This window comes from Pelophylax lessonae (assembly GCF_965119305.1).
Source record: "Pelophylax lessonae genome assembly, chromosome: 1".
Taxonomy (NCBI): Eukaryota; Metazoa; Chordata; class Amphibia; order Anura; family Ranidae; genus Pelophylax; species Pelophylax lessonae.
The window spans coordinates 635,826,565-635,852,996 of NC_138768.1; the positions used below are offsets into that span (position 1 = coordinate 635,826,565).

The 26,432-nt window shown below is 43.8% G+C and overlaps 1 protein-coding gene across 1 annotated transcript in view; it reads left to right on the top strand.

Annotated features, from left to right (window-relative positions):
* LOC309562456 (uncharacterized protein) overlaps positions 1–26,432 on the top strand; it is a 117,974-nt gene that overhangs the window by 16,186 nt on the left and 75,356 nt on the right. Inside the window, exon 2 of the mRNA XM_082266686.1 lies at positions 5,977–6,383. Within this exon, the coding sequence (XP_082122812.1) occupies positions 5,977–6,383 (407 nt within the window). The remainder of the gene's footprint in view (positions 1–5,976; positions 6,384–26,432) is intronic.

The following is a 26,432-nucleotide window of genomic DNA, read 5'->3' on the forward strand; positions in this document are numbered from 1 at the left end:
GAAGGAGTTGGAAGACTCTGGAAGTTGGACAGAACGGAAAAGGTCTTGCAGCCAGGAGAGGTGGCTTGTCTGAAAGCTTCCGTTAAACTCACATGGAAACAGCCGGGCCCTTTTATCATCTTTGAATCAGGTCCACAGGAAGAGGAGAGAGGGATAGAAGTAATCCCTGAAGTGATCCCTTTGAAGGTGTTACAGAAAAACCATGGAAGGGTTTTAGTGAGTGTCAGAAACACCTCTACTACACCGGTGAAGGTACCGGCCAGAGTGCTGTTGGGCCAAGTTAACCCGGCTACCCCAGTTGTCCCATCTGATCTTAAAGAGGGGGAAAGGGGTGAAGATGTTATAGAAGAGCTCTGCTCTGGAAACGCTGCCCTCCCACCAGAATGGGTGAAGAGGGCCAAGGCACAACTTGCTCGATGGCAAGGAATATTTTCTAGGGATGAGTTCGACGTGGGATGCGCCAGGAGTGCCACTCATAAGATCCGCCTGAGTGAGGACAAACCTTTCCGAGAAAGAGTCCGGCGAGTTCCCTTAGGTGACTTAGAAGATCTACGTCAGCAGCTGGCGGAACTCAAGAAGACTGGGGTTATTCGAGAATCCAGGAGCCCATATGCTTCTCCGATAGTGGTAGTCCGGAAGAAAAACGGATCTCTGAGGCTTTGTATCGACTACCGAACCCTGAACAGAAGAACCATCCCAGACCAGTATACCACTCCTCGAATCGAAGACGCCCTACAGAGCCTGTCAGGGGCGAAGTGGTTCAGTGTGATGGACTTAAAGAGTGGGTATTATCAGATCCCCATGCACCCTGAAGATCGGGAGAAGACAGCCTTCATCACCCCTGTGGGGTTCTTTGAGTTCAATCGCATGCCTCAGGGGTTGTCAGGGGCCCCTGCTACCTTCCAAAGGCTGATGGAAAGGACCGTTGGAGATATGAATTTGATAGAGGTACTGGTATACTTGGATGATGTTATCGTGTTTGGCAGAACTTTGGAAGAACACGAGGAGAGGTTGGAAAAGGTCCTGAAGAGGCTACATGAAGAAGGCCTGAAACTTTCTCCTGAGAAGTGCCAATTCTATCAGTCCTCGGTCCATTACCTGGGCCACATCGTGTCTGAAGAAGGGGTGGCCACCGACCCGGACAAGCTGGATGCTGTCGCCTCCTGGCCGAGACCTACAAATGTGACCGAACTTCGGTCGTTCCTGGGTTTTTGCTCCTATTACAGGAGGTTTGTAGAGGGGTTCGCCAAGATTGCCCGACCCCTCAATGAGTTACTAAAGAACGAAGAAGATGACGTTCCTGAACTGGTCAAGCCAGTGAAGTCCACCATGGGACCCCGGAAGGCCAAGGAGTCCATCCAGGATCAGTGGACCCCAGAATGTGAAGGGGCTTTCATTCAGTTGAAAAAGAATCTAACCACTGCCCCTGTGTTGGCCTACGCAGACCCCACGAAACCATATGAACTACATGTCGATGCCAGCCGAGATGGGCTGGGTGGGGTACTCTACCAGGAACATGAGGGCCACCTGCGACCCGTAGCCTACGTGAGCAGGAGTCTACTACCTGCTGAAAGGAATTATCCTACCCACAAACTTGAATTCCTGGCCTTAAAGTGGGCAGTGGTCGACAAACTGAAAGATTACCTGTACGGAGCTGAATTCATTGTCAAGACGGATAATAATCCCCTTACCTATCTGTTGACTACAGCCAAGCTGGATGCAACAGGACACAGATGGTTGGCTGCCCTCTCTAGCTTCAACTTCAGCCTGAAGTATCGGCCAGGAATCGGGAACAGGGATGCAGATGCCCTATCCAGAAGGTTGCATGCACCACACAAACCTGATGAAGAATGGACCCATTTGGCTCCAGAAGGGGTGCGTGCCCTATATCAGGGAACTGAACTTCGATCCAGAGGAGGATCAAGAGCCGAAGAGATTGGGGTTTCGGCTGTCGGAGTACCCAAATACTATTGCAGGGTGACCCAGGTTGAAGGGGAAGATTTACCCCGGCTGTCAAAAAGGGACTTGAGGAAGGAGCAGCTGGAAGACCCTCTGGGAAAACTTCTTTTGGAAGCCTTGGAGATCCAGCGCCCTGAGTTGCTTCTAACCGACTCTCCTCAGGGGGCCCGTCTGTTGCATAGAGAGTGGACCCGGTTACAGATCCGAGAAGGGGTGGCCCACCGAAGAGGCCCATCTGAAGATCTGGAGGAGAAGTGGCAACTGTTCTTACCAGCTAAATACAGGGAGAGAGTTCTGGCTGCTCTTCATGATAATCATGGCCATCTGGGACCTGAAAGAACTTTTCAGCTTGTCAGAGACAGGTTCTACTGGCCCTGTATGAGGGCCGAAGTTGAAGGATACTGTCATTCTTGTGTCCGATGTATACAAAGGAAGACTCTGCCACGTCAAGCAGCCCCAATGGGCCATCTGCAAAGCCAGGGACCCATGGAACTGGTGTGCATTGATTTCCTTTGCCTAGAGCCTGATCTGAGTGGCCAAGGGAATGTCCTTGTGGTAACAGACCATTTTACCAGATACGCCCAAGCATTCCCAACAAGGGATCAGAAGGCCTCTACAGTAGCCAAAGTTCTTGTAGAAAAGTTCTTTGTACACTATGGGTTACCACAACGCCTCCATTCAGATCAGGGAAGAGACTTTGAAAGCAGACTGATCAAGAGACTGTTAGATCTGTTAGGCATCCAAAAGACTAGAACTACTCCCTACCATCCACAAGGGGATGCCCAGCCGGAACGATTTAACAGGACTCTTTTGGACATGTTGGGGACTTTGAGCTCAGAGAAGAAACAGCATTGGGGCAAACATGTAGCTGCCATTGTGCATGCCTACAACAGTACTGTCAGTGATGCTACTGGATATTCCCCTTATCGTCTAATGTTTGGACGAGAGGCTCGGTTGCCAGTGGATTTGGCCTTTGGCATCTCGCCCGATCACACCTCTTCAGCATCGCACAAGGGATATGTGGACCGACTGCGGAAGAGTCTGAAATCGGCCTATGATAAAGCTCAGGCCACATCTGATCAACGTGGACTGAGGAATAAAAGGAATTTTGACTTAAAAGTTCGGATCCAAGACTTGCAACCAGGGGACAGGGTATTGTTGAGGAACTTGGGTGTCCCGGGAAAACACAAGTTGGCAGACCGCTGGAAGTCCCAACCTTATGTTATCTGCAAGCAACTACCAAACCTCCCTGTGTATCAAATTCGGCCTGAAGGAAGTGTGGGTCCATTGAAGACTTGGCATAGGAACCATTTACTGCCTCTCTCTGAAGCAGTTCGCATGCCTCCTGTCGTAGATTCGCCAGAGACCCCTTCGACCTCTCGCCTGTCCAGACCAGTCACCAGATCTCAGTCGACACTCCCAGATGTGAGGGAGGGAAATTCTCCATCTGAAGATCTGGAAGATGATGAGGAGGTACCTGACTGGATGTGGTCATCTCAGTTACCAGAACCCACACCTGCCTCTCTGTCTTCATCCGAATTGGCTGACAGAGGAACCCTTCGGGCGGAAGCCCCCGAATTCATACCTTTCCACATGCTTCCAGAAGAAGTAGTTGATGATGAAGATCCTGAGGAGGAGGTTGCACCTTTCTCTGAAGAAGAACTGACCACTCTTGAAGCATCAGATTCCTGTGTGTTGGAACATGAGGAGGAGGACATTGAAGAATCCCCAGAAGTGGCTGGTCCTAGTACCTCTGAGATCGTGCATCCCAAAGAACAGAGGGAAAGAAGAGTCATTCACCCACCCAAAAGACTGACCTATGACCAATTGGGTGAATGCTCGGAAGAGGCTATCTTTACTTCCAAACGAACTCTTGATCAGCCTAGTTCTTCCACCACAGATTTGGTGGAGGACAACCCTAGCTCACCCCCAGGCACATCTGTACAAGCCACTCAAGTGTCAGGGGTCTGTGAACAGAATTACCTTCCCTCCCCCGACAATTGGTGGGAGGTTCCTATGTCGAACCTGTGTTGTAATATGCAGTTGTTAAGTTTGAACTCTGCTTATGAAAAGGAAGATGATTCCCTGTTATGCATATGTTAATGTTTTTTTTTTGTGTACTGCCAACATATGCACTGGAGTACATGCTGTTGTCCTCTTTGGGGACCAAAGTTTCTCAAGTGGGGGGAGTGTGTAGCGGGGTCTTACATTATACAAGTGTAAAAGACTGCTGCTTGACATTTGAGAGGAACTCGGCTCCATCTAGTGGCCAAAAGGAGCCGAGCTATGGAATTTCTTTTGATGTGATTTTCCTTTCAGGAAGTTGAGCAGTCTTCATCGCCCATAGTGCTTTGAGAGTACCAGGATGCACTGCTTCACCGCACAGCCTTCTGGGGGAAGCTTTATAAAGGAAGGGAGGAGCCAGGCTCACTCTCTTGGGAAAGACACAGTGAGACAAGCAGGATGCCAGTGCTGTGGGCTGATGCTGTATGCTAGGCCGAAACTCCTGGGCCTTAAGTGACTAAGTTGCAGTGTTTCATCTCCAGTAGAGGATCCCTCCTGGAGGTCCCATCGATGTTCTACAGAGACCAGACTCATCCACCCCAAATACCTAGCGCGGCTGGTGACAGAGGCCGGAGACTGAGACCGCAGCGGAGGCTTCCTGGGAGACAGTCCTGTTGGTGAGAGGGCACCTGCCCAAAAACTGACTCTATCTATCAAAGAAGTAACTTTAGTCAGGATTAGCCTTAGAGTAGTAGAAGGCAATATACCAGGTGGCCCAGTACATCTCTCACAGAAGTTTTACCGCCAATCCTGCACAGACACCCCGCGGTGATTACTAACTGTTTGCTGCCATTCTCTCTATTGATCACCCATCCTCAATGTGGATTACAAATTGCGAGTGCACCAACGTTGCTAGCGAAGATATGGAGAAGAAACAGCGGACTCAGATAGGTCTGACATTCTGATACTGTGTCTAACTGAATGCTGAGCCTTATTTCCAAAAGTATAATAGTGATTAAGATGGTGGTCCTATGGGCTCGGAGACATTTCCTGAAACAATTAATGTGCCCTTGAGGAGTGATATCACAGTATTTATCTTATCTTTGATTAATTAATCAGTATATCCTTTTACAAAGTCATATTTTACTGTATCGAAACTGTTTATTTGATTTACAGTAAATAACTTTCCTGTTTAAAAGCAAGCTTGTGTGTGGTCACCTTGTATTACCCAGAAGGACTGCAGCTGGAGAGAGGTAACAGGTCATTATTATTTATTGAAGTGTTATATTCCAATCTGTGTAGCCATTTGGTATTCCAGTCCTATTCTGGGTCAGTTGTGCCTAGGGAGGGTTCGAGCCAATTCTGTGGGTTGTTAGGCAGGACGTAGACCCAATAATCTAATCAGCAGCTCCTGCGGGGGTGGTGCTACATATATATATATATATATATATATACACACATACATGTGTATGTATATATATATATATAATATATATATATATGTATACACGTGTATATATATATATAATATATGTATACGTATATACATATATATATAATTTATGTATACGTGTATATATATATATATATGTATACACACACATATATATATATATATATATATAATATATATACATATATATATATATATATATACTTTAACTTTTTTATAGTTATTTACTATATTATAATTTACTGTTTCAAACTTTATCATACCCGAGATGTTATAAAGAAGAACGCACAGTAAAAAAAAAAAAAAAAACATATGTAAATAGTTGGTTTGGGCTGCTCGTCCTTAAGAATTACATGCAAAATAATTGTACCGCTTTCAGCACCTAAAATTAGAAACAATCATACCGACAGGGAGGTTAAAGAAGTGCGTTTGTTTTATTGGGTTGCTAACATACTTGTTCGCTCAGCTCATGGCTGGAGTTATACTTTGAATTTTTTTTCCTTTCACTGATATATGTAACCTGAATCCATGGCCTTGTGTTCACCTTCTTTGTATTGCAGTGATGTTAAGAAATGCCAGCAGTTTATTGAAGAAGAAGGTCCTTCAATTTTAGGAAATTATGATGAAAAGGGACACACACCAGTTCATTGGGCTGCTCTGGCTGGATCTATCGAGCTGATTGGACTATTTGTGGACAGTAAGGGACCAGTGGACCTGCCTAGCCAATCTGAGTCTGGTCAGCACCCCATACACTGGGCTGCAGTAAATGGTTGCATTGCTGTTGTGGATCTGCTTGTGAAGGCAGGAGTTTCACTAGATGTGGAAGATCAGAAAGGCTGCACACCTTTAATCACAGCTGCACAATATGGACAAACTGCACTCTGCTGCTACCTCATTGGAAAAGGTGCTAAACTACATTTATGTGACTTAGAGGGAGACAATGCACTGCACTGGGCAGCTTTTAAAGGTGAGTTTATGATAAATGATTTTATTCATAGCTAATAACAAAATATCTGTTGTGTCAGCAACAGGAATGCCGCAGACCAAGATTCAAAATAATATTTTTCCTTTATTAACATAGCCAGCAGGAGCAAGTTCTAATCTGACATGTTTTGTGCTAGGCACAGCACCTTCTCAAAATGCTATGCCTAATGCAAAACATGTCAGAATAGAGATTGTTCCCGCTGCCTATATAAATAAATGGAGAATATTAGTTTGCACCCCTGTGTGCGGCATTCCTGGTACTGGTACAATTGATTGCTTCAGGGCTGAGCCGGCACCTAAGATGTGATGGAGCCTGATCTCGCCTGGAGTGACTTGTAACATTTAACAAACTATCTGTGATTAGCAGAAGATGAGTCTAAAATATGTATTTTATCCCACAGTGCATGCATTATTCAAATTCAGTGTCTGAAGGTATTAATACTATACAGGATTTATATAGCGCCCACAGGTTACGAAGCACTTTACAACATAAGGGTAATGTTACTTTGTGGCTGCTACATTTAGGCTTCTTCACACACAAGAGGGCTCAACTCTTCATGCATTACCACCACACAATTTATCAAAGTGGAGTTCCACCCAAAAGTAGAACTTCCGCTTTAAGACCCACCTACCTGGCTCCTGTTTGTGAAACAGAGCTTTTGGGGAGGAGGGGGGGAGCAGGTACCCAATTTTGACAGGTACCTGCTCCCACTTCTTTTCAGGTCACCTTACGTGATTGGAAACTGAATTTCTTTTTCCCAAAGTCTTCTGGGACACACTACAGGTCCTAGAAGACTTTGGGACCAGTAACAGAGTGCAGTGCCGTTCATCAGGGCAGTCTTTAATATTGATTGGACCCTGGGCAACAAACATTTACTTGTGACCCCCCCCCCCTCCCCTTCCATGCATCTTCGCTGTCCGCCTGCTCTGAGATATACAATAAATAGCAGCTAGACTCAAAATCAGTTTACTGAATCAGATCAGGCAGCAATTGCGAATTGGTTGTCACAGGTTACAATGTATTATTACCGCTCAGTGACTGGTTGCTAGGGTTTGCAGCACACTTTATGGCTCTCTGTTTATTTGCTAGAGGTTACAGCACATGACTTCTGCATGTTGATTGGTTTCTAGAGATTACTGTACGCTAATTGGTTGCTAGAGGTTACTGGACATCCTTACCACTCACTAATTGGTTGCTAGAAGTTACTGCACATTATTACTGCTCACTGATTGGTTGCTAGAGGTTACTGCATATCCTTACTGCTCAATGATTGTTTGAAATAGGTTAGTGCACATCATTACTGCCCACTAATTGGTTGCTTGCCTGCACACCATGGTCTGGGGAGGTGAGGGGACCCATCAATAGATAGAAAAGTCCTAGGGTTACTAGGACTCCAGGGATCAGTGGCAATGCTGGAGAAGTGTAAGGGGGGGGGAGGTGTGATCAGTGGCAATGCTGAGGGGTAGATGGGATCAGTGGCAGTGGTGGGGGAATGGGATTAGTTAGGCAGTACACTGTGGCAAATTCTGAATCATGTACAGCAAAGATGGAAATCATTGGAAAATATATAGTGGGAGATTCTACACTGACCACCAATGTGAGGGGCAATTTGCACTTTCCACAATGTAATGGGGGATTTTACGCCCCCCCCCCACCAATATAAAGAGGGACTTCTACACTGACACCAATGTAATAGGAGCATTTACACCAACCACCAGTGTAAGGTGGAATATACTGTAGAATGACCTCCATATAAGAGGGAATTTACACTGACAGTGACAACCATTGTTGAGGAGATTTGTACTGACCACCAGTGTAAGGTGACACTTCTTCACCGACCACCAATGTTAGGGGGGATTTACACTGGCAACTAATGTGAGGGCAATTCTGCACCTACCACCAATGTAAAGGGAAATGTAGACTGATCACCAATGTAATGAAGAATTTACATTGACAACCAATGTAAGGGGGACATTCACACTCGCCGCTAGTGTGAATGAAAGGATTGTACACCAAGCCCCAATGTAATGAGAAGATTTACACTTACCACCAATGTAACTGAGACATTTAGCCTGCATTCACACTTCTTGTGTCAGGAACGCATGCAAAATCGCTTTCCTGATGCCACAGAAACGTGTTGCCCTTTAGCTGGTACACAGCAGTGGTATTAATTGTTAATGACACCCTCACACATCTGCTGAGATGTGCATATTCACATCCACCATAATTCACGTTGCTGTGCCACCATGGTGTTTTGAAAAAGGGTTCCCCATCCAATTTGCTTACCTTTGCAGAACAGGCTGATGATAGGCCTAATGACCACAGTTGTAGGCAGGACTTTCAAGCATGCCCCTTTATATCATGACCTCAGGGGGTCATGATATACATATGAATGCTGCCTCTATTTACATATCAATGCAGCTGGTCTGAGGCTATTTACATATTATTGCCATGCGATTTACATATAATTGCAGGTTATTTCCATGTAAACACAGGGTCTGCAGGTGAGTCATCTGTACACAGCAATAGGGCAGAGCTGGGCAGCATTAGTACCAGATCTTCACACTGAGATATCGGGATACAGCATAGGACTAAAACTTCAAGGGACCAGGGAATTTAAACTGGGATAGTTGGCAAGTATGAGGCAGCTGCTTTGAGCCCCACAACATTGATGGGGCCCAGGGCAGCTGGCCCTTTTGCCCTGCCCTAAAGACGGCCCTGCCACTCATGCGTGTGCAGTGGGCACCCAGCTGTGAAGTCGCAAGCTGTCATAGCCGGGTGCCCATAGTAGAGATGCCAGCTCCGCTGAGGGAAGAGAACACGGCTTGGGTGAGTACACCGCTGGATCGTGGGACAGGTAAGTGGCTGTTTATTAAAACTTTTGACTTTTAAATAAACAAAAAAATGACTGGAACTCCAGTGCCACTTTAAATTCCAAATAACAAATGGATACTCACAAACATATACAAATCAACAGGCTTTTAACTCTGAGCTCTGAGGAAGGGGGCTTGACTCCCAAAACGTGTTAGCTTTTACATCTGATGTTTTTGTATTGGAAATTACCGCCCAAGGCTGAAGCATATGAGTTACAAGCCTGTAGATTTTATATGTTTGTGAGTATCCATTTGTTACTTGGAATTTAGTAAATTATGTGGTGGTAATGCACATGGAGTTGCACCCTCTTGTGTATGTTTTTTGCAGTTGATTAGAAATTTCTGGATCTGTAGAGGACTGCATCTGAAGAAGCATTATGCACCTTATTATCTCCTGGAGCACCGTAGATGAACACTGGAGTGTTTCTTTTTTGGTTGAGAGACAGCGTCAACCCTGTGTTTGTATGCATTTAGAGAACCTTTCCAAACACATATAAAAGTAATGATTTTTCAATGGACCTTTCTCACTAAGCATTTACATGTATTTAGGTGCAGACAGTTTAGCTACGTTTAGAGAAAATAGAATTCTGTGCATCCAGGGTCCGATTAGAAAAACAAAACACTGCTAAACCTGCTTTAAAGCAAGAACATCTAAACGCAGGAAAACGTAATCTGGGATTCATAAAATTTGCTTATACCTCTCAGATGATTTCCTTCTTTTAGAAAAGCTATAAAAAGGAGTGCCAGTGTGAATGAGAACTCTAGTCATTTTTAGAAATTATCATGAAGAAATGACACTAGATGTCATGTATTTGTCTAACTTGGTGTTTCCCACACTTTGCCCAGTTGTGTTTGACCTCCAGAGACTTTTCAGTATCTGTGTATCAGATGGGTAAATTATTATCAATGACCACATGTTCCACCAGGGGAGGACTTGTGCAAACCCTTGATTTAGGGGGCAAACACAACTGACTAGCCCTTTCACAGTAGGGACAGATTTCCATGGGCTAAAGAAGGCGTCCTATGCAAAGTGTGCCACAGTATCTCATTGAGTTTGGGGCATGGTGAAATCCGTTCATTCCTTACCGACATGTTTTTTTTTTTTTTTTTGTGATATACCTTTTCACATCTTCCACCATCCGCTTCCCGTGTGGCATTTGGGTACACGCAATCTTAGATCTGTAAAGGAAGTGAGTGCTGTAGAACTCCAGGCACTTTGATCATAGGTCTGAGCTACAGTAGGTAGCTCTATATATTCCTAACATGTTCCACCTACTCTAGGTTCTGTTCAGATGGAGCTTTGAATGGAGTTTTATCTCCACTCAGGGCCACCAGTCCATTATATAGATCATATAGTCTGTTCAATCCTTATGGAAGAATCCTGAGCCTTTGTGCGAGTTATCATTTTTCCTGTATTGTACAAGCCCACAAATTATATTTTATACAAATACCAGTGTATTGCGTAGGATTGCGTGCTTCTATTTATAGAGCAACCAAACCGATTTCTTCTCATAGTCTATAAATATATTACACATATCTCTGTGTTCATCTGAATGTGTAGAAAACGTGCAATTCTTTGCTACACCTGGCTGATGCGGTTTGATTTCTGGGAAAATCACAGAGAACATGTACAGACATATCTTACTCACTAAACAGACTGTACCGACGTGTGGAGGAGCTTGTATTATTGTCTGACATGTCGGTTGAATGTGGAGCTTCTTTACCGTAATTCAGTAACCTAAAATCAATTAGTGCATCTTGCCGTCAGTCAGTGATGCACTTTTTTAGCTTTTAGTTATTGATTTTAAAGCTGAGCTGCTTCCTAATTATTCTATGTTAGCTTTTATATGAATAATAGCATAGACAATGCTATAGCATGCATAAAATCATAGAACAATCTATGAATTTAGGTAGAATTCCAGGAAAAAAAACACTGTTTTAAATATCGATGACTTTATATGTGAAATTTAGCGGGAAAAAATCACTACAGCTTTAAGCCTAGTACACACGCAACGAATTTCCGCCGACCGGTCGTCCGTCTTTTGTCCAGAGTGGTGTTTTGTTGGTTGGAATGTGCCTAGACTGCACACGAATTTTCCCGCACGACAGAATTCTACTTCAGAAGTGAGGTCATGTGTTGTTTTGCTTTCTTTGTCTTCTTTCTTCTCTTAGCATGCCCAGTCTTGCTCATAAGATTTTTTCCCCATCGAAATCTGTACTGACTGCACGAAAACCGGACGTGTTTTGACGGAGGACAAAAATTTTATAGCCTGCACACCAGAATTTTTTCGGCCGAAAAGTCAGAGTCGGTTGTCGGAAGAATCGTACTAACAAGCCAAAAATCGGCGGATCGGTCGTCGGACGAAAATTCCCGGCCGAATTTCGACGCGTGTGTACGAGGCTTAAGTCACATCACTTACCTGTACATGAAATATGAATATGAAAAATAAAATATGTCGCACATTAAGAGATCGCATTATCGCGTTGAAGCTTAGTGAACAGATGTCTAGCATCGGCAACGACACGCATGCTAAGTTCCTGAAAGTTTGGGAACCATGGCTGTCTTTTGCATTTCCTACTCTCCCCCCAACCAGCTTGGGTCGCCCATGAGGGACAGCCTCGATGTTCCTGGTCCCTTACCTCTCCCTCCTCTCTAGACCTCTAAACTGGACCCCTCTTCTTCTCTAGCTTTTCTCATCCTCTCCCTGGCTCCCTACCTATCAGGTGCACCCCCTGTCTTTTCTTAACGCCATTTTTCTGCCTACCTTCCTCCTGGTTTCTGACCTATTCCTTCTTCTTAGATCTGTATAGGGCAGGCTATAAATTGCACCATTATATGTATATTGATGGTCCTCCCGGATAACCTACAATAGGGAACCTCCCCAGGAACCCTTGGCCCTCCTGGAATTATGAACAGGCCTATATCTTGTTGTTACATAAAAACAGATATCGCTGCTCCAGGTGGGTCTACTGGGCTGAAAATGAACAGGCTCATGAAACGGGGTGAACGTCCTGTCACTGCTGCAGAGGATAATGGACGAATAAATGAGGGATGGATGCACTTCCCATAAAGATGCAATCGACATTTATTAGAGAGATATTTGTCAAATCCATCAAGACCATCCATAGCGGCACCCCCCCCCCCCCCCTCCGGTGCTTCTACTGGCTCGCCCGGGCTATCGGCAAGCCGGAGAAGGAATCGGCTGCCGGCGGAAGTGTCACCATAGAGACTACGAGGACCAGATGGTCCCCGCAAGTCTCTATGACTCTTGGAGGCCTGGGTGCGACGTGATGACCTCATGTAGTAAAGCAAATCTCCTGCGCTCAACTAGAATATGACGGAGGGGAGAGAGATGCACTTCAGACTCAGGTGGAGAAAAGTCAATGGTCTTGCTGCCCCCTCAGGATCAAGGGTATCCAGAACCACCTGAGAGAAAAGACGAAAGAAAAAGGGGGCGCACCGACCTAGTGCATCACCACTAAAACCATTTATTAAAATATTAAAAAGTATACAATATACTCACAAAGCAGGTGTGATAATACACACATCAACATTGCATATACAATCTCCAAGGTAGCCAAGGTCCCATACGTAGCAAATTGGCATGCAGAGTGTCGCATGGGGCTGCTGTGGATGGGCTGACGCGTTTCAGGGGTGAACCCCCTTCCTCAGAGCCAGAAAAATTGAGAGCAGCAATTTTTTTGGCTCTGAGGAAGGGGGTTCGCCCCTAAAACACGTCAGCCCAGCCACAGTAGCCCCATGCGACACTCTGCATTCCAATTTGCTACGTATGAGACCTTGGCTACCTTGGAGATTGTATATGCAATGTTGATGTGTGTATTATCACACCTGCTTTGTGAGTATATTGTATACTTTTTAATATTTTAATAAATGGTTTTAGTGGTGATGCACTAGGTCGGTGCGCCCCCTTTTTCTTTTGTCTTTTCTCTCTGTGATGACGTCATGCCCAGCCTGGCAGTTTTCAATACTGCACTGATCTCGGCTGAAGATTGTTTTTTTATTTCAGGCTTTCTAACCTGTAGGAGAGATCTGAGGTCTTATTGACCCCAGATCTCCCCATAAAGAGGACCTGTCATTCACTATTCCTATTACAATAGATGTTTACATTGCTTGTAATAGAAATAAAAGTGATCATGCCTTCGTCGCGGCCACATATGTAAACGGCCTTCAATCCATACATGTGAGGTATGGCGATGAACGTTAGAGCGAGAGCAACAATTCTAGCCCAAGACCTCCACTGTAACTCTAAACTGGTAACCTGTAAAAAATTTGAAAGCATCGCCTATAGAAATTTTTAAGTACCGAAGTTTGGCGTCATTCCGCGAGTGTGCGCAATTTTAAATTGTGACATGTTAGGTATCTATTTACTCGGCGTAACGTCATCTTTCATATTATACAAAAAAATTGGGCTAACTTTAGTGTTTTGTTTTTTTTTTTAATTCATAAAACTGTTTTTTTTTTTTTAAAAAAAAAACAACACGTTTGAAACATTTCTGTGCAAATACAGTGTGACATAAAAAGTTGCAATGACCTCTATTTTATTCCATAGGGTCTCTGCTAAAAAATATATATATATATATATATATATATATATATTGTAAGGGATTAGCTCGGTGGCGGGCGTGGATGACCCCTTGGGGGGTGCGTTTTCCCAGAGAGGTAGCCGACAAGTGCTTGCAAACAAACAGTGTGGTTTATTAAATGGTGTTTTCTTCACCAGGCTGTATGCAGCAAAACATCCAAAATAAAATAAAACAGAAAATAAATCCTTGCCTCTGTGGGCGGCTACCTTCTCACAACTGGAACCTGCCTAAGTGTCTGTCTCCAACCTACCGTCGGGCAGACTTCCTTGTCCTACAGCGGACACTCAGTAGTCCTTTTATAATAGCTTCACAGGGCAACACAGTCCTTTTGTTTCTTTCACATCAACAGTTCGTCTTCTCACCTTTGAGACGTATTCACCCTTGGTTACCGTCCCGGGCACACATCACTCCGGGGGGTCTTCTCCCAGGCCCACACATCCTGTCGGGAGGCACACGCTGACTGTCCTCCTGCTCCCAGCCCACATGGCTTCAGGACACAGCTTCTGGAGGCAGCAAAAAATAGGAATTTCTCTGAACAAATTATAGAGCCTTAACTCCCTCATTCTGAACAGGTGAAGGCCTTTCAACTTCCTGCTGGCTAGCTCTGTAGCCAACACCCTAAATTAATTAATGGACTTTCTAAGTCAGGTGGAAATGTATCTCCTTCCTGTGACTACATTCCCAGATTTAGCTGACTTCCTGTTACATACCCCCCCCTCTTGTTTCAACCCTAGGGTTGGGACACAGATTTCCAGGCACGCATGTGTCAAGCACTGCTGACTCACTGATAAGCCTCCTATTATCCTCAAGCTTCCGGATGAAACTGTTTTGTCATCTTCATTGACGGATTTCTCATAAATGCCACACAGTTTGTCTCCCATCTCATATACACATTCTTCAACTGCATTTTTGGCATCATTTCGCTCCTTCTCGTTTCTGTCATCTTCATTGACAGCTTTCTCATAAATGTCAGACAGCTTGTCCCTCATAACCGTCTGTCCAATCCACCATGGAGGACCGTGATCCATAGGCAACTCAATTGGGCTAGTCTTAATGTCTTCAACATTCTTAAGACGCCTCTCTCTGCAATCCATAAATGTTTTCCACAAAACTTTGAGAACCTTTGCTTCACTAAGCTTTGTTCCAAGTAGGGACTCTTGACATCCCTCTGTGACTTGAGTTGCCTCTCCATACAGCTGTACACAATCATTGACTTTTTGTTGTAAAAGGGAATGATCTTCCTTCTTGAGCTTTGCTTGCTCTAAGATGCTGTGCAGAGGATTTTCCAATTGAGACAACAGGCTGTCACACATTTCTTCAAAGTGACCCCTGTTCCTTTTCCCAGAGATATCAATATCATTCACCAAACATTTCATATTCATAGGCAGATCTGAAGCAGTTGCACTCATCAACTTCTTAAACTTTTCGCCCTCCTGAGCGAGTCGCAGTAAAGGCCTACTATTTGATTTGATATTCAGTTTATATTTCTTGCCAAACTCTTCACAGAAGTAGCCAACCAGAACATCATCAACTTTCCTTCCACCAACATAGGGGTTAAAGGCAACAACACAGTTGAACCCAGCGATCTGGGTGGTATCCATTATAGACCTCCTCTCTGCATCAGTGAAGAAGCATGGAACTGCAACACATTCTTTTACAGGTTTCTTCAATGCACTTTCTGCTGAACTATTTGACCGCTCAAGGTCACCTAGTTCTTTTTCTCTATCTGAATTCCACATGGAATGCATCTCAAGATCACGATCAAACTTCTGCCACCCGTCTTTCACCAGTTCCATTTTGGAAACACTCCCTGAAAGGCACTTATTCATTTGCTTCACGTTTTCACCAACAGCCTTAGTTTTCTCCACTAGGTGGCGTTTGCTTTTTTCTCCCAGATTTATATCACTTGCTTTAGTTTTCTCCGCTTTAGTTTTCTCCACTAGGTTTTCAGCCTGAACTGAGAAATCATCACATTTCTTACACAGCTCCTTTGTTTGCTGAAGTTCTAATGATACATTTTCCAATGCTTGAAGTTTTTGAAGGAACGGTTTATTCCAAAGGGGTGATTCAAGCCACATGTCATCACATTTCTGAGGCTCACTCAGGACAGACCCCAAAACACTGATCCTTTTAAAAACTGCATCAGGCACACTATCCCCTCTTTGGGACAGATCCTCTGTTGCCTGTAATTCCTCTTCCAGTTCCTGCAACGGAATCTTCATCTCTTCTACTTGCTGTTCTAAGGCTCGTTTAGACTTTTCTAGCTCCTGAACGCTTTTCTCAACCTCATCCTTGTAGCTGACCACATGTTCCATCTCTGTACATAGCTGCTTGTTAACTCTTTCTAGTTCAGCCTTAGACTCTAGAGCTTCCTCCAAAGAGCGAGCCAAGAACAGGGCTTTGCTCTCGTTATCACGCGCCTCCGCTTCTGCGCGGTCGCGTTCTTCTGCATATTTTGCAGACACAGTCTTCTCTTCACCAAGCATCTGAACAAACTTCTTTTTCACATCTTCAACACACTGTAATGAACCAACGCTTTCTTCCATGCGTTTTTTCATATCCGCTATCTGAGCTTGCAATGTTGCGACTTGCTCTGATAGGTTTTTCTTTTCTTCCGCCTCCTCTTTTAATTGTTCCAGGAAGCCATTTTTCTCATCTTCCATTTGTTTGAGCTTTGTGCTAAAACTCAGCCTTTGACACCTCTCTTCCTGTAAGAGTTCCTGCGTGTCTTGCAGCTGCGATTCCAAGATAGAAAAATCTTCCGCAATTTCTCTAGATTTGCTGTCTGCTTGAGAAAGCTGATTTGTAACATTGTCCAACTCAACCTGCAGTCGGTTTGCCTTCTCTGACAGCTTAGCACACAATCGGTCACCTTCTGACACCTTGACTTGCGATTCCAGAAGCTGTGCCTCTACTTTTTCCCTCTTATGTTCACAATCTCCTTTTCCCTGCATAAGAGCCTTCACCTCATTGGCTAGCATCTGGGAATAAGAATGTAATTCTGCCACACAGGCTTCTTTCTCCTTTAACTGCTGCTGGACACGTTGGGCTTCCCCTTTCCAACTTTCACAGTCCGCACGCCATTCATCTACCACATTGCTCAAAGTAGTGAGCTCATACACAGTACTCAGTAATTTAGCCTCTCTTTCACTTTTCTCTTTGTCGCTGAGAGACAATGTCGTTTTCAGAGCGACATTCTGTTCCTGCGACTCCTGCAGGTCTATTTTTGTAGCTCCCAAAGACTGAAGACTTTTTTCCAGCTGATTACGCAACTCCAACATATCAGCCATACTTTGCTTCTGCAAAGTCTGAATTTCACTTTCCTTTTCCATGAGGATGGTATCTTTCTCCATTATAGTCTCTCTGCGTTTTTGCAACTCGACCAAAAGAAGAGCAGTGGATTCTTCCCACTGTAACACATGAGACTTGAGTAGTTCATTCATTTCCTGCAAGTTTCTATGCTCCATTTTAAGCAATTCCAAGGCTTGTTCCTTTTCTTCCATTTTCCGTTGCAAGGCATCCAACTTAGCCCTGCACACATACTCGGTTTCCTCCATACCGATGGCCTCCATTGGCTGCTGGCGTCTCTGTTTCCAGCCTGCCATGCTCTCTTGATGAGCCTTTTGTTGAGCTGCAAAGCTCTGCTGAAAATCCGCATTTGCCTGCTGTTGAGCTGCATTTGCTTGCTGTTGAGCTGCATTTGATATAATCAGATGTTTCAACATCTCCTCCATTTTGAGTTTACTTTTCATCTGAGCACACTGCGTCTCCATAGCAGTTTCATCAGTGTTGCTAGGGACAACAACCTTCCTCTTTAGTAGACTCTCTTTAGGCATGGATGGGGCTGGTTCAGACGGCAACATCCCCTCCATCCATAGAATCCGGTCTCTCATTTCATCTATCTTTGCATTTTTCAGGCGTTTGGACCGCCCCATCTTCAATAACTCCACAAACAAATTTTTCACAGTCCAGCAAACAATTTTCAGACCACTGTCTCTTCAACACATGTAGTTTTTCTCTCTCTTGCAGGATCTCTTTTCCTGCGCACACAGTTTGTGCAGTCACTTGCACCAGACACAACAAAGTTCATCAAAAAATTTTGAGACCCCTGTCTCTTTAAAACACTTTTTTTTTTTTTTTTTTTTTTCTGTCAGGATCTTCTCTCCTGCACACATAGATTGTGCAATCTCATGCACCAGATAAAGTTCATCAAACATTTGCACTTCCTTGCAGGGATCTCTGCTTATGCCCACTGCATACCTCCACCATATGTAAGGGATTAGCTCGGTGGCGGGCGTGGATGACCCCTTGGGGGGTACGTTTTCCCAGAGAGGTAGCCGACAAGTGCTTGCAAACAAACAGTGTGGTTTATTAAATGGTGTTTTCTTCACCAGGCTGTATGCAGCAAAACATCCAAAATAAAATAAAACAGAAAATAAATCCTTGCCTCTGTGGGCGGCTACCTTCTCACAACTGGAACCTGCCTAAGTGTCTGTCTCCAACCTACCGTCGGGCAGACTTCCTTGTCCTACAGCGGACACTCAGTAGTCCTTTTATAATAGCTTCACAGGGCAACACAGTCCTTTTGTTTCTTTCACATCAACAGTTCGTCTTCTCACCTTTGAGACGTATTCACCCTTGGTTACCGTCCCGGGCACACATCACTCCGGGGGGTCTTCTCCCAGGCCCACACATCCTGTCGGGAGGCACACGCTGACTGTCCTCCTGCTCCCAGCCCACATGGCTTCAGGACACAGCTTCTGGAGGCAGCAAAAAATAGGAATTTCTCTGAACAAATTATAGAGCCTTAACTCCCTCATTCTGAACAGGTGAAGGCCTTTCAACTTCCTGCTGGCTAGCTCTGTAGCCAACACCCTAAATTAATTAATGGACTTTCTAAGTCAGGTGGAAATGTATCTCCTTCCTGTGACTACATTCCCAGATTTAGCTGACTTCCTGTTACAATATATATATAATGTTTGGGGGTTCCGAGAAGTTTTCTAGCAAAAAAAATGATGATTCTTACACGTAGGAGCTGAGTGCCAGAAATCGCGCAGTATGGAAGTGGTTGAATCATTTTTTTTTTTTTTTTTTGTCAATAACATGCTGTGGGTGGATTTTTGCCAGTCACATTGTGTCACACCCTTCTAGCCTATGTCTTAGAATAACAGGGAGGTGATGCCTCCACCAATCTACATGTAATATCCGTTCCCCATTGTGTTTAGCTGGTTAGTGGACATGGAGGAGAAGGGAGGGAGTAGGCTGTCATTTACCACTGTGTATACACCCACATATGTGTCTCTATAGTCACATGGTCTGTTCAGATGTGTTAGGGAGGGCATCTGAGTAACAAGACTTAGTGGACAGAATAATTCAAACCCTTAAAGGAGGCATGTCCAAAGTTCGGCCCAGGGGCCAATTCCGCTTCAATACGGCCCCACGGGTAATTTGGAAAAATCTATTGTTGTGGCCCTTGTGAATGCCAGAGCGCTGCTCAGGACTCCTGGGATCTCTGGAACTTTCAACGCTGCGGGACTGCACGTATGCCATATTAGTTCTTATACATTCTCTTATATATGCTACTGTTTTGAATGACTCAAAATGAGTCCATCCAGGCCCACTACATTCAATTACGATTTTTCCTGTTACTTGTGAATATACTATTGTTAACACCCACCACCCGCCCCCGCCAGCTTTATATCCCTTGCTCATTATGGCCTTGGACCTAGCCTGATTAGGGAGCACTAAAAAACACAAATAAATCTGGTGCTAGTATGACAGGACCAGCGCCCTCTCCATGATAATTGACATAGCACCTGGGGGTCAAGTAGCTGTGTGGAAACAAACACACCAGGAGGGATGTTAAAAAGTATCAGTCACACAAAGGTTAACCACATATGAACCCACCGATGATGATTACTGATGGCAGCAATAATAGTCATGAATGACGCCAATGTAGTAAATAGAACATTGAAAAGTTCTCAGGAAAACCATACGAGAGGCAGGCACTCCTTACGCTCCCCTGGCTCCCCTGCATTGGGTCACCCCACATGCCGCTCAACACCAGCGGCATTATAGCGGTTCAAGCCTTGTTTTTGTCCACCTTCCCCCCGAGTCTGACGTCACGTCCGGTTCCCCTTCCCAGTCGGCACTCCTCATGGGTGATCGGAGTGACCACAGATGGCGATCCTCCTTGCCTCCTATACCGGGCATTGTGTGACCCCTTTTCCACCCTTTCCTGTCCAGGATTGAGGCATTCCGTTATCATCTCCTTACAGCCTGAGCAAGGCACAACTGTCCACACGTGCAACAGAAAAGGAACACAGGTGCCCAGTGTACTTCAAAAAAAAAGGATGCCTGTAGAAACACCTCAGCTTCTCCTTGGAAACTCCACATATACTTTGCTGGATAGCCTCAACCTGAAGCGCTCTTTCTTTCCTCTGTTGCCATTCAACTGTCCACACTGCTGCATTGTTCCTCGCTGGTTTTATGCCTTCACACACACTGGAGAGTCACCAAGCTGTGCGTTTTTAACCCCTTGTTTTGGCTGCACCATTGCAGATCCAGCGGGGGGGTCATTGTACAAGGTTACATAGTTACATAGTTACATAGTAGGTGAGGTTGAATAAAGACAATAGTCCATCCAGTTCAACCTGTATAGGTGTGTGTGGCTGTAATCATCTCACATACCCCTGAATGTTCTGATCCTTGAGATGTAAGTCTAAGAGTCTTTTGAAAGCCACCATACTACCCGCAGAAACCACCTCTTGTGGTAGAGAATTCCACAATCTTGTAGCCCTAACAGTAAAGAACCCCCCACGTTGCCTGAGGTTAAAACGCTTCTCCTCAAATCGCATTGTATGCCCTCGAGTCCTCATGCAGAAGGTGTACTTCTGTTTTATACGTACATACATGGAACTGATTTTGAATAAAACTTTCCTATGTTCTATGTACTACATTGGCATTATTCATGACTATTATTGCTGCCATCATTAATCATCATCGGTGGGTTCATATAGCGCTTGTATGTGGTTAACCCTTGTGTGACTGATTGGGGAGCACGCATGCTCCGAATTGAGATGAATACATTGTAAGATCTCAGTTAATGTCAGTTGGTCTAAATCACTTATAATTATATTTGTGAATTGGTGATTAAAAACCTGCGATAATTGAATGTGGTGTCAAATATTAAGTGTAAATGTGAATGTATGAATGTGATGCAGCTGCTGTTCACCAAGTAAAAACTTAGACAAAATAGTAAAACAGAAAAAACACAGCGCTTGCAAATATATCATAAGGTGCCTATAATATCCAAATTCATAATAAAAGTCCAAGAAATTTAAAAAGTCCAAATTTCATGTGCAAAAAGTGCAAGGTATAACCTTAAGTGCAATTTAAGAATAAAGTGCTGGTAGTGCTGGATTAATGTGCAAAATATAGTGATAAAGGTGCTCCTATGTAAGTGCTGAAATGCTCCAAGGATAATCACTGGTACCAGGTGACTTGATCCCCTTGAGAAACCCCACTCACCAGAATGGATGGACCCTTATCAGGGGTCAGCAAACGCTCGTGGTCAAAGGTTTTCTCCAAACTGCCTCCCTGGTTAGTAAGAACACACAACGTGGCAAATCCTCTCCTTGATAGAAAGTGCAATGTGCTGGAATGTATGCCCTTTCAGTGTAATGGCCCTTGGCAGCTCCAAAAAAATTAAGGAATCCACATAGTGAAGCACGTTTAAAAACTTTATTTCCCACATCAAAAGAAATATACACACAGTATATGACACTTGTGAGAGGCAGATAATGTATATTAAAGATGGTTCCGGGAATGCCGTGGCCACGTGCGTTCCACGGAGAACCATGGAATCCTAAGTGGGAGGGCGAAACGCGTCGACGTACTTCCGGTGCGGCACCTTCTGACGTCACTTCCTGGTTCTCCATGGAACGCACGCGGCCGCGGCATTCCCAAAACCATCTTTGATATACATTATCTGCCTCTTAAAAGTATCATATACTGTGAGTCGATCACCCGCTTCCTGATTGGCCAGGAGGAGGATCAGGAGGAGGATCCATGTGACAATAGCGAATATTCATTCGCTATTGTCACACAATGGGTGGGCTCAGGGCACACTGCTCTGCGCCCCGGGTCCACCCTTTTCTGAAGAAGAATGCAGGCTGCGCTGTGAACGGCGGTGGCAGGCACTAATACATTCCCCATACAACACAGCCCTTACTCGCCATCCTCATCATTCCACTCGCAAAATGCGAGCAGGCGAGTGGAATTTTTGAGGGCTGATATACGTGATTCTGCACTTCCCGGTTATAGGTGCGAGCGCAGCAGATTGTTCAGTACTCTAGCAGAATGACAGTCTGCCTATTTAAACAAGGCAGACTGTCATTCTGCAAGTACAGAAGGCATGGATCCTGTATTCCTGTAAAGTAGGAACACCAATCCATGTCTTCAAGTAGTAGAAAAGCATCTCCCCCACAAGCACAATCCCTAGACAGATATTTAACCCATTGATCGCCCCTGATGTTATCCCCTTCCCAGCCAGTGTCATTAGTGCAGTGACAGTGCATATTTTTAACTCTAATCACTGTAATAATGTTACTGGTCCCCAAAAAAATGTCAGTTAGGTGATTTGTCTGCCGCAATATCGCAGTCCTGCTACAGGTCGCTGATCACCGCCATTACTAGTAAAAAAAAAAAAAAAAGAAATATCCCATAGTTTGTAGACGCTGTCATTTTTGTGCAAACCAATCAATATACGCTTATTAAGATTTTTGTTTTTTACCAAAAACATGCAGCAGAATACATATTGATCTAAATTTCTGAAGAAATTCGATTTTTTACATTTTTTATTGGATTTGTTTTATAGCAGAAAGTAAAAAATATATATATTTTTTTTTTTCACAATTGTCAGTGTTTTTTTGCTTCTAGCGTAAAAAAAATAAAAAACACAGAGGTGATCTAATACCATCAAAAGAAAGCTCTACTTGTGGGAAAAAAGGACATCAATTCTATTTAGGTACAGCGTCACATGACCGTGCAGTTGTCAGTTAAAGCAACACAGTGACAGTTCCCAAAAAATGGCCTGGTCAGGAAGGGGGAGGGGGGTAAATAGGTGATAAGAACAATGTGCTTAGTGATCTGTTAATTTGAGTAACAGCTACACATTAGTCATAGTGATGGTTCCTCTTTACTGACAACCTAAAGGGGAAATAACTTCTCTCAATCAACATTATCTTTTTTTAATCCCCATGTTGCTAACCTTAGTAAATTGACAGGAAAGTATTTTCTTGTAAGTTTTCATTTTTTTACATTTCTTTAGTTGGTTTCTGGCCTCGATCAAAATGATGGTGTCATACAATCCAGTAATCTTTAGGAGGGGAGGAAGGACTTTCTCAGCTAAGCAAACCCTTCTGCCTGCATGCCAGAGCTAAGGGCAGATGGATTCAAGGAAGCAAGCGCTACATGAATTATCTGCCCTTACTCAAGATGGCCACAGCTAAAAATGCTAGTAGGGTGTCTTTTTTGTGATTTTTTTTTAAACAAAAACAAGAAAGGGAATATTAAAAATTAATTAAATAACATTTTTAGCTTGTGGTGCTCAGATACAGTTTATTTCAGTTTTCATTGACACCTGTTTGATACTATAATAATTGATCCTGTTCATTGGCAGTTTCCAATACAATTGCATGATGTCCAACTGGCAGCTTGAGTTACTGCGACACCTGCATGATGCCACATTACCAGGTCCTTATTGGGGAAATTTACAGTCGCTACTTACATCTGTGTGTTACTATGATGACAAGTTCTTCTTATGGGCAAGATCAGTTAATACTACACTCTGCATCATGTCCTATTGACAGGTCCTTTAGTCACTTTTAGTCACTAACACACCTTTCTGATGCCATAATAGTAGTGTGTGTGATGGTGGTTGGAATTTAGAGTGTAAGCTGCTCTGTTGTGAATGGCCGATACCTCAAAAGCAGTACTTGTGATTACACTAGGTTGGATCAAATTCACATGTAGACGTTTTGGGGCGTTTTTCTGCTCTAGGATCAGCTCAAAAAACGCCAAAGACAAATCCTATTCATTTCAATGGCCCCTGTTCACATCTGAGAGTTCTGACGCCTTGAGCAAAACGTCTGACACTCCAAAAAGTACATTAGCTTCTTTTTTGGGCAGATTACAGGCGTTTTTGCCCCATTGTTAAGGTGAGCGGCAGTGTGAACAGGTGGTGGGATTGCATGAGCACTCGTGGAGACAAGCACCTTATGGAATTGCCCTAGGACCACTTTACACTGGAGACTTTTATCTGTTTATATGGACACCTATTAACACTGGGACTCTGCATGATTTTATAATTTTACCACTAGAATTATGCTGCACTATTTTTCTATTATGTTTTTGCCCCATAGACTTAATATAGAGTGTTTTACAGGCATTTTACCTGTAAAATGCTTGTAAAAACGCCTATAAAAATGCCTGGAAAACGCCTGAAAAACACCTATAAAATAGCAACGCCTAGATGTGAATGTACCCTTAGTGCCGATTCACACTAATACCACTTGTCAGGCGACTTGGTCAGCCTGGCAAGTCGTGCACCATTGCGGTCATTGAGTAGTACAGGACCGGTTCTAATAAAACTAAAAATAGTTTAGTCTTTAGTTATACTTTAAGTGCCGGTTCATACTAGGTCGCTCCGACTTAGAAAAAGGGTCCTGTACTACTTCGGGGCGACCTGGAGGCGACTTGTATTGACATTAATTTTATGAAGTCTCGCGACTTCACAGGTCGCCCCTTAAGTCGGAGCGACCTAGTGTGAACCGGCACTTAAAGTATAACTAAAGACTAAACTTTTTTTTTTAAGTTTCGGGTAGAGTTTAGTCGGTTTAGAACGCTTGTCGGTTTTTATTGCTGTCTGTGCCTCTGTTAGGGAGATTCACCCTCTCTAGTTGTCCTGTTTACCATTATCATTGAAAGTGAAGGTAAAAGAAAATCCCACATTTTGGGTTGTCCCCAGAAAAGTAATGGAGGGGAAATTTTCCAATGGGGACACTAGTTCTGGTGACCTGGGGGTCCCCAAAGAATACCCCTAATTTGCAGGGATTTCCTTTCATTTCCTGTTTGGCTATGGGACAGGAAGTGAAGGGAGATCCCTGCAATGGGACACGGATGGTGGAAAAAAATATAACAGGGGTAATAACCCTCCTTTACTCTATCCAAAATGGAAAAAAAAAATGTTTCTATAGTTTTACTTTAACTTCCTACATATGAAAAGTTGGATTCCTAGTGACAACAGATAAAGATAGAACAGTTGGTGGGATGGAAGGTACCTGTTCAGAAGGATCTCCAACAGATTGATGGGTGAGGCTTAGATGGGAAATAGTACAAATATAACCCTAATAAATTAGAAATATTTATAGGATAGACAAGTGTGACTCCTTATTGGATTAAGCAGTGAATGGGAATTTTTTTTTAAGGGGGTATCTTCTGTTCATATGGGCATTGCCTCCAGTTTTGCTCCTTAGGTGAATTCATTTGTTATAGAGTTGAATGTTGATCGATGACAGTGTTGTCACTGTTGACATTGTCAGGTATCACAAAAGGAGGTCAATGGGGAGCCCCATCAATATTTTGTTGTGGGTCCCCATGATTTATAGTTACATCCTTTTTATTTTTTTACATTTTACTTTTAACAACACTAATGGCAAAATAGGAGCAGTATACTCTGTGGACACATCAGTGATATAAATACTGATTCAGCAGGGTCCTCACAAGAAAGGAATGAAAAGAAGCAGAGTGAAACCTTAGAAGCACACAGGAGCCAAGGATATGAAGGACATGGGCTTTAGGCATCTGTATTTGGTAGAAGAAAGATTATGTTACACAATTGTAAGAACGGTTTATATACAGTATGTTCTGTATAAGTGCAATAAAATCTTTAGCTATGTCAAAGTAAAATAAGAAATAAATATACAATCTAATATACAATATAAGGTTAACCTTATTTAATCAATCTTTTTAAATCACACAATCAATAACAATTTTATTTTGCTATACTGCATTTTATTTACTACCGTATTTATTCGAGTATAACGCGCAAAATTTTCTACCAAAAAAAGAAATCAAAGTTTGGGTGCGCGTTATAAACGAGGGCTGGGGTGGGGTGGCAGTGGCGGCCGGTCCATTGAGGGCGCAGGCGAATTGTGAGTTCGCACTGCGCCTTTTCCGGGCTGCAGCCGCTCACTGTACGCAAGGGCGAAGAAAAAAAAAAACGTCCCCTCGTCCCGTACAGTGGGCGGCCCGAACTGGGGGTGAGAATTCTTATTATCCGCTGTATGGTCGCCGCTTCATTTCCTCGCCTCGCCCACACGTTACGGTAAGCATTGCTTTTGTACAATTCAGTGTTTTGCGTACCGTAATTCAGGGTTCTTCATATTTTAATTGATATACTGGTACCCGTTAGATGGCAACTCAGGGTATCAAGAGAAAATGTTCTGCATATGACACTTCATTCAAGCTCAGAGTTGTTGATCATGCTGAA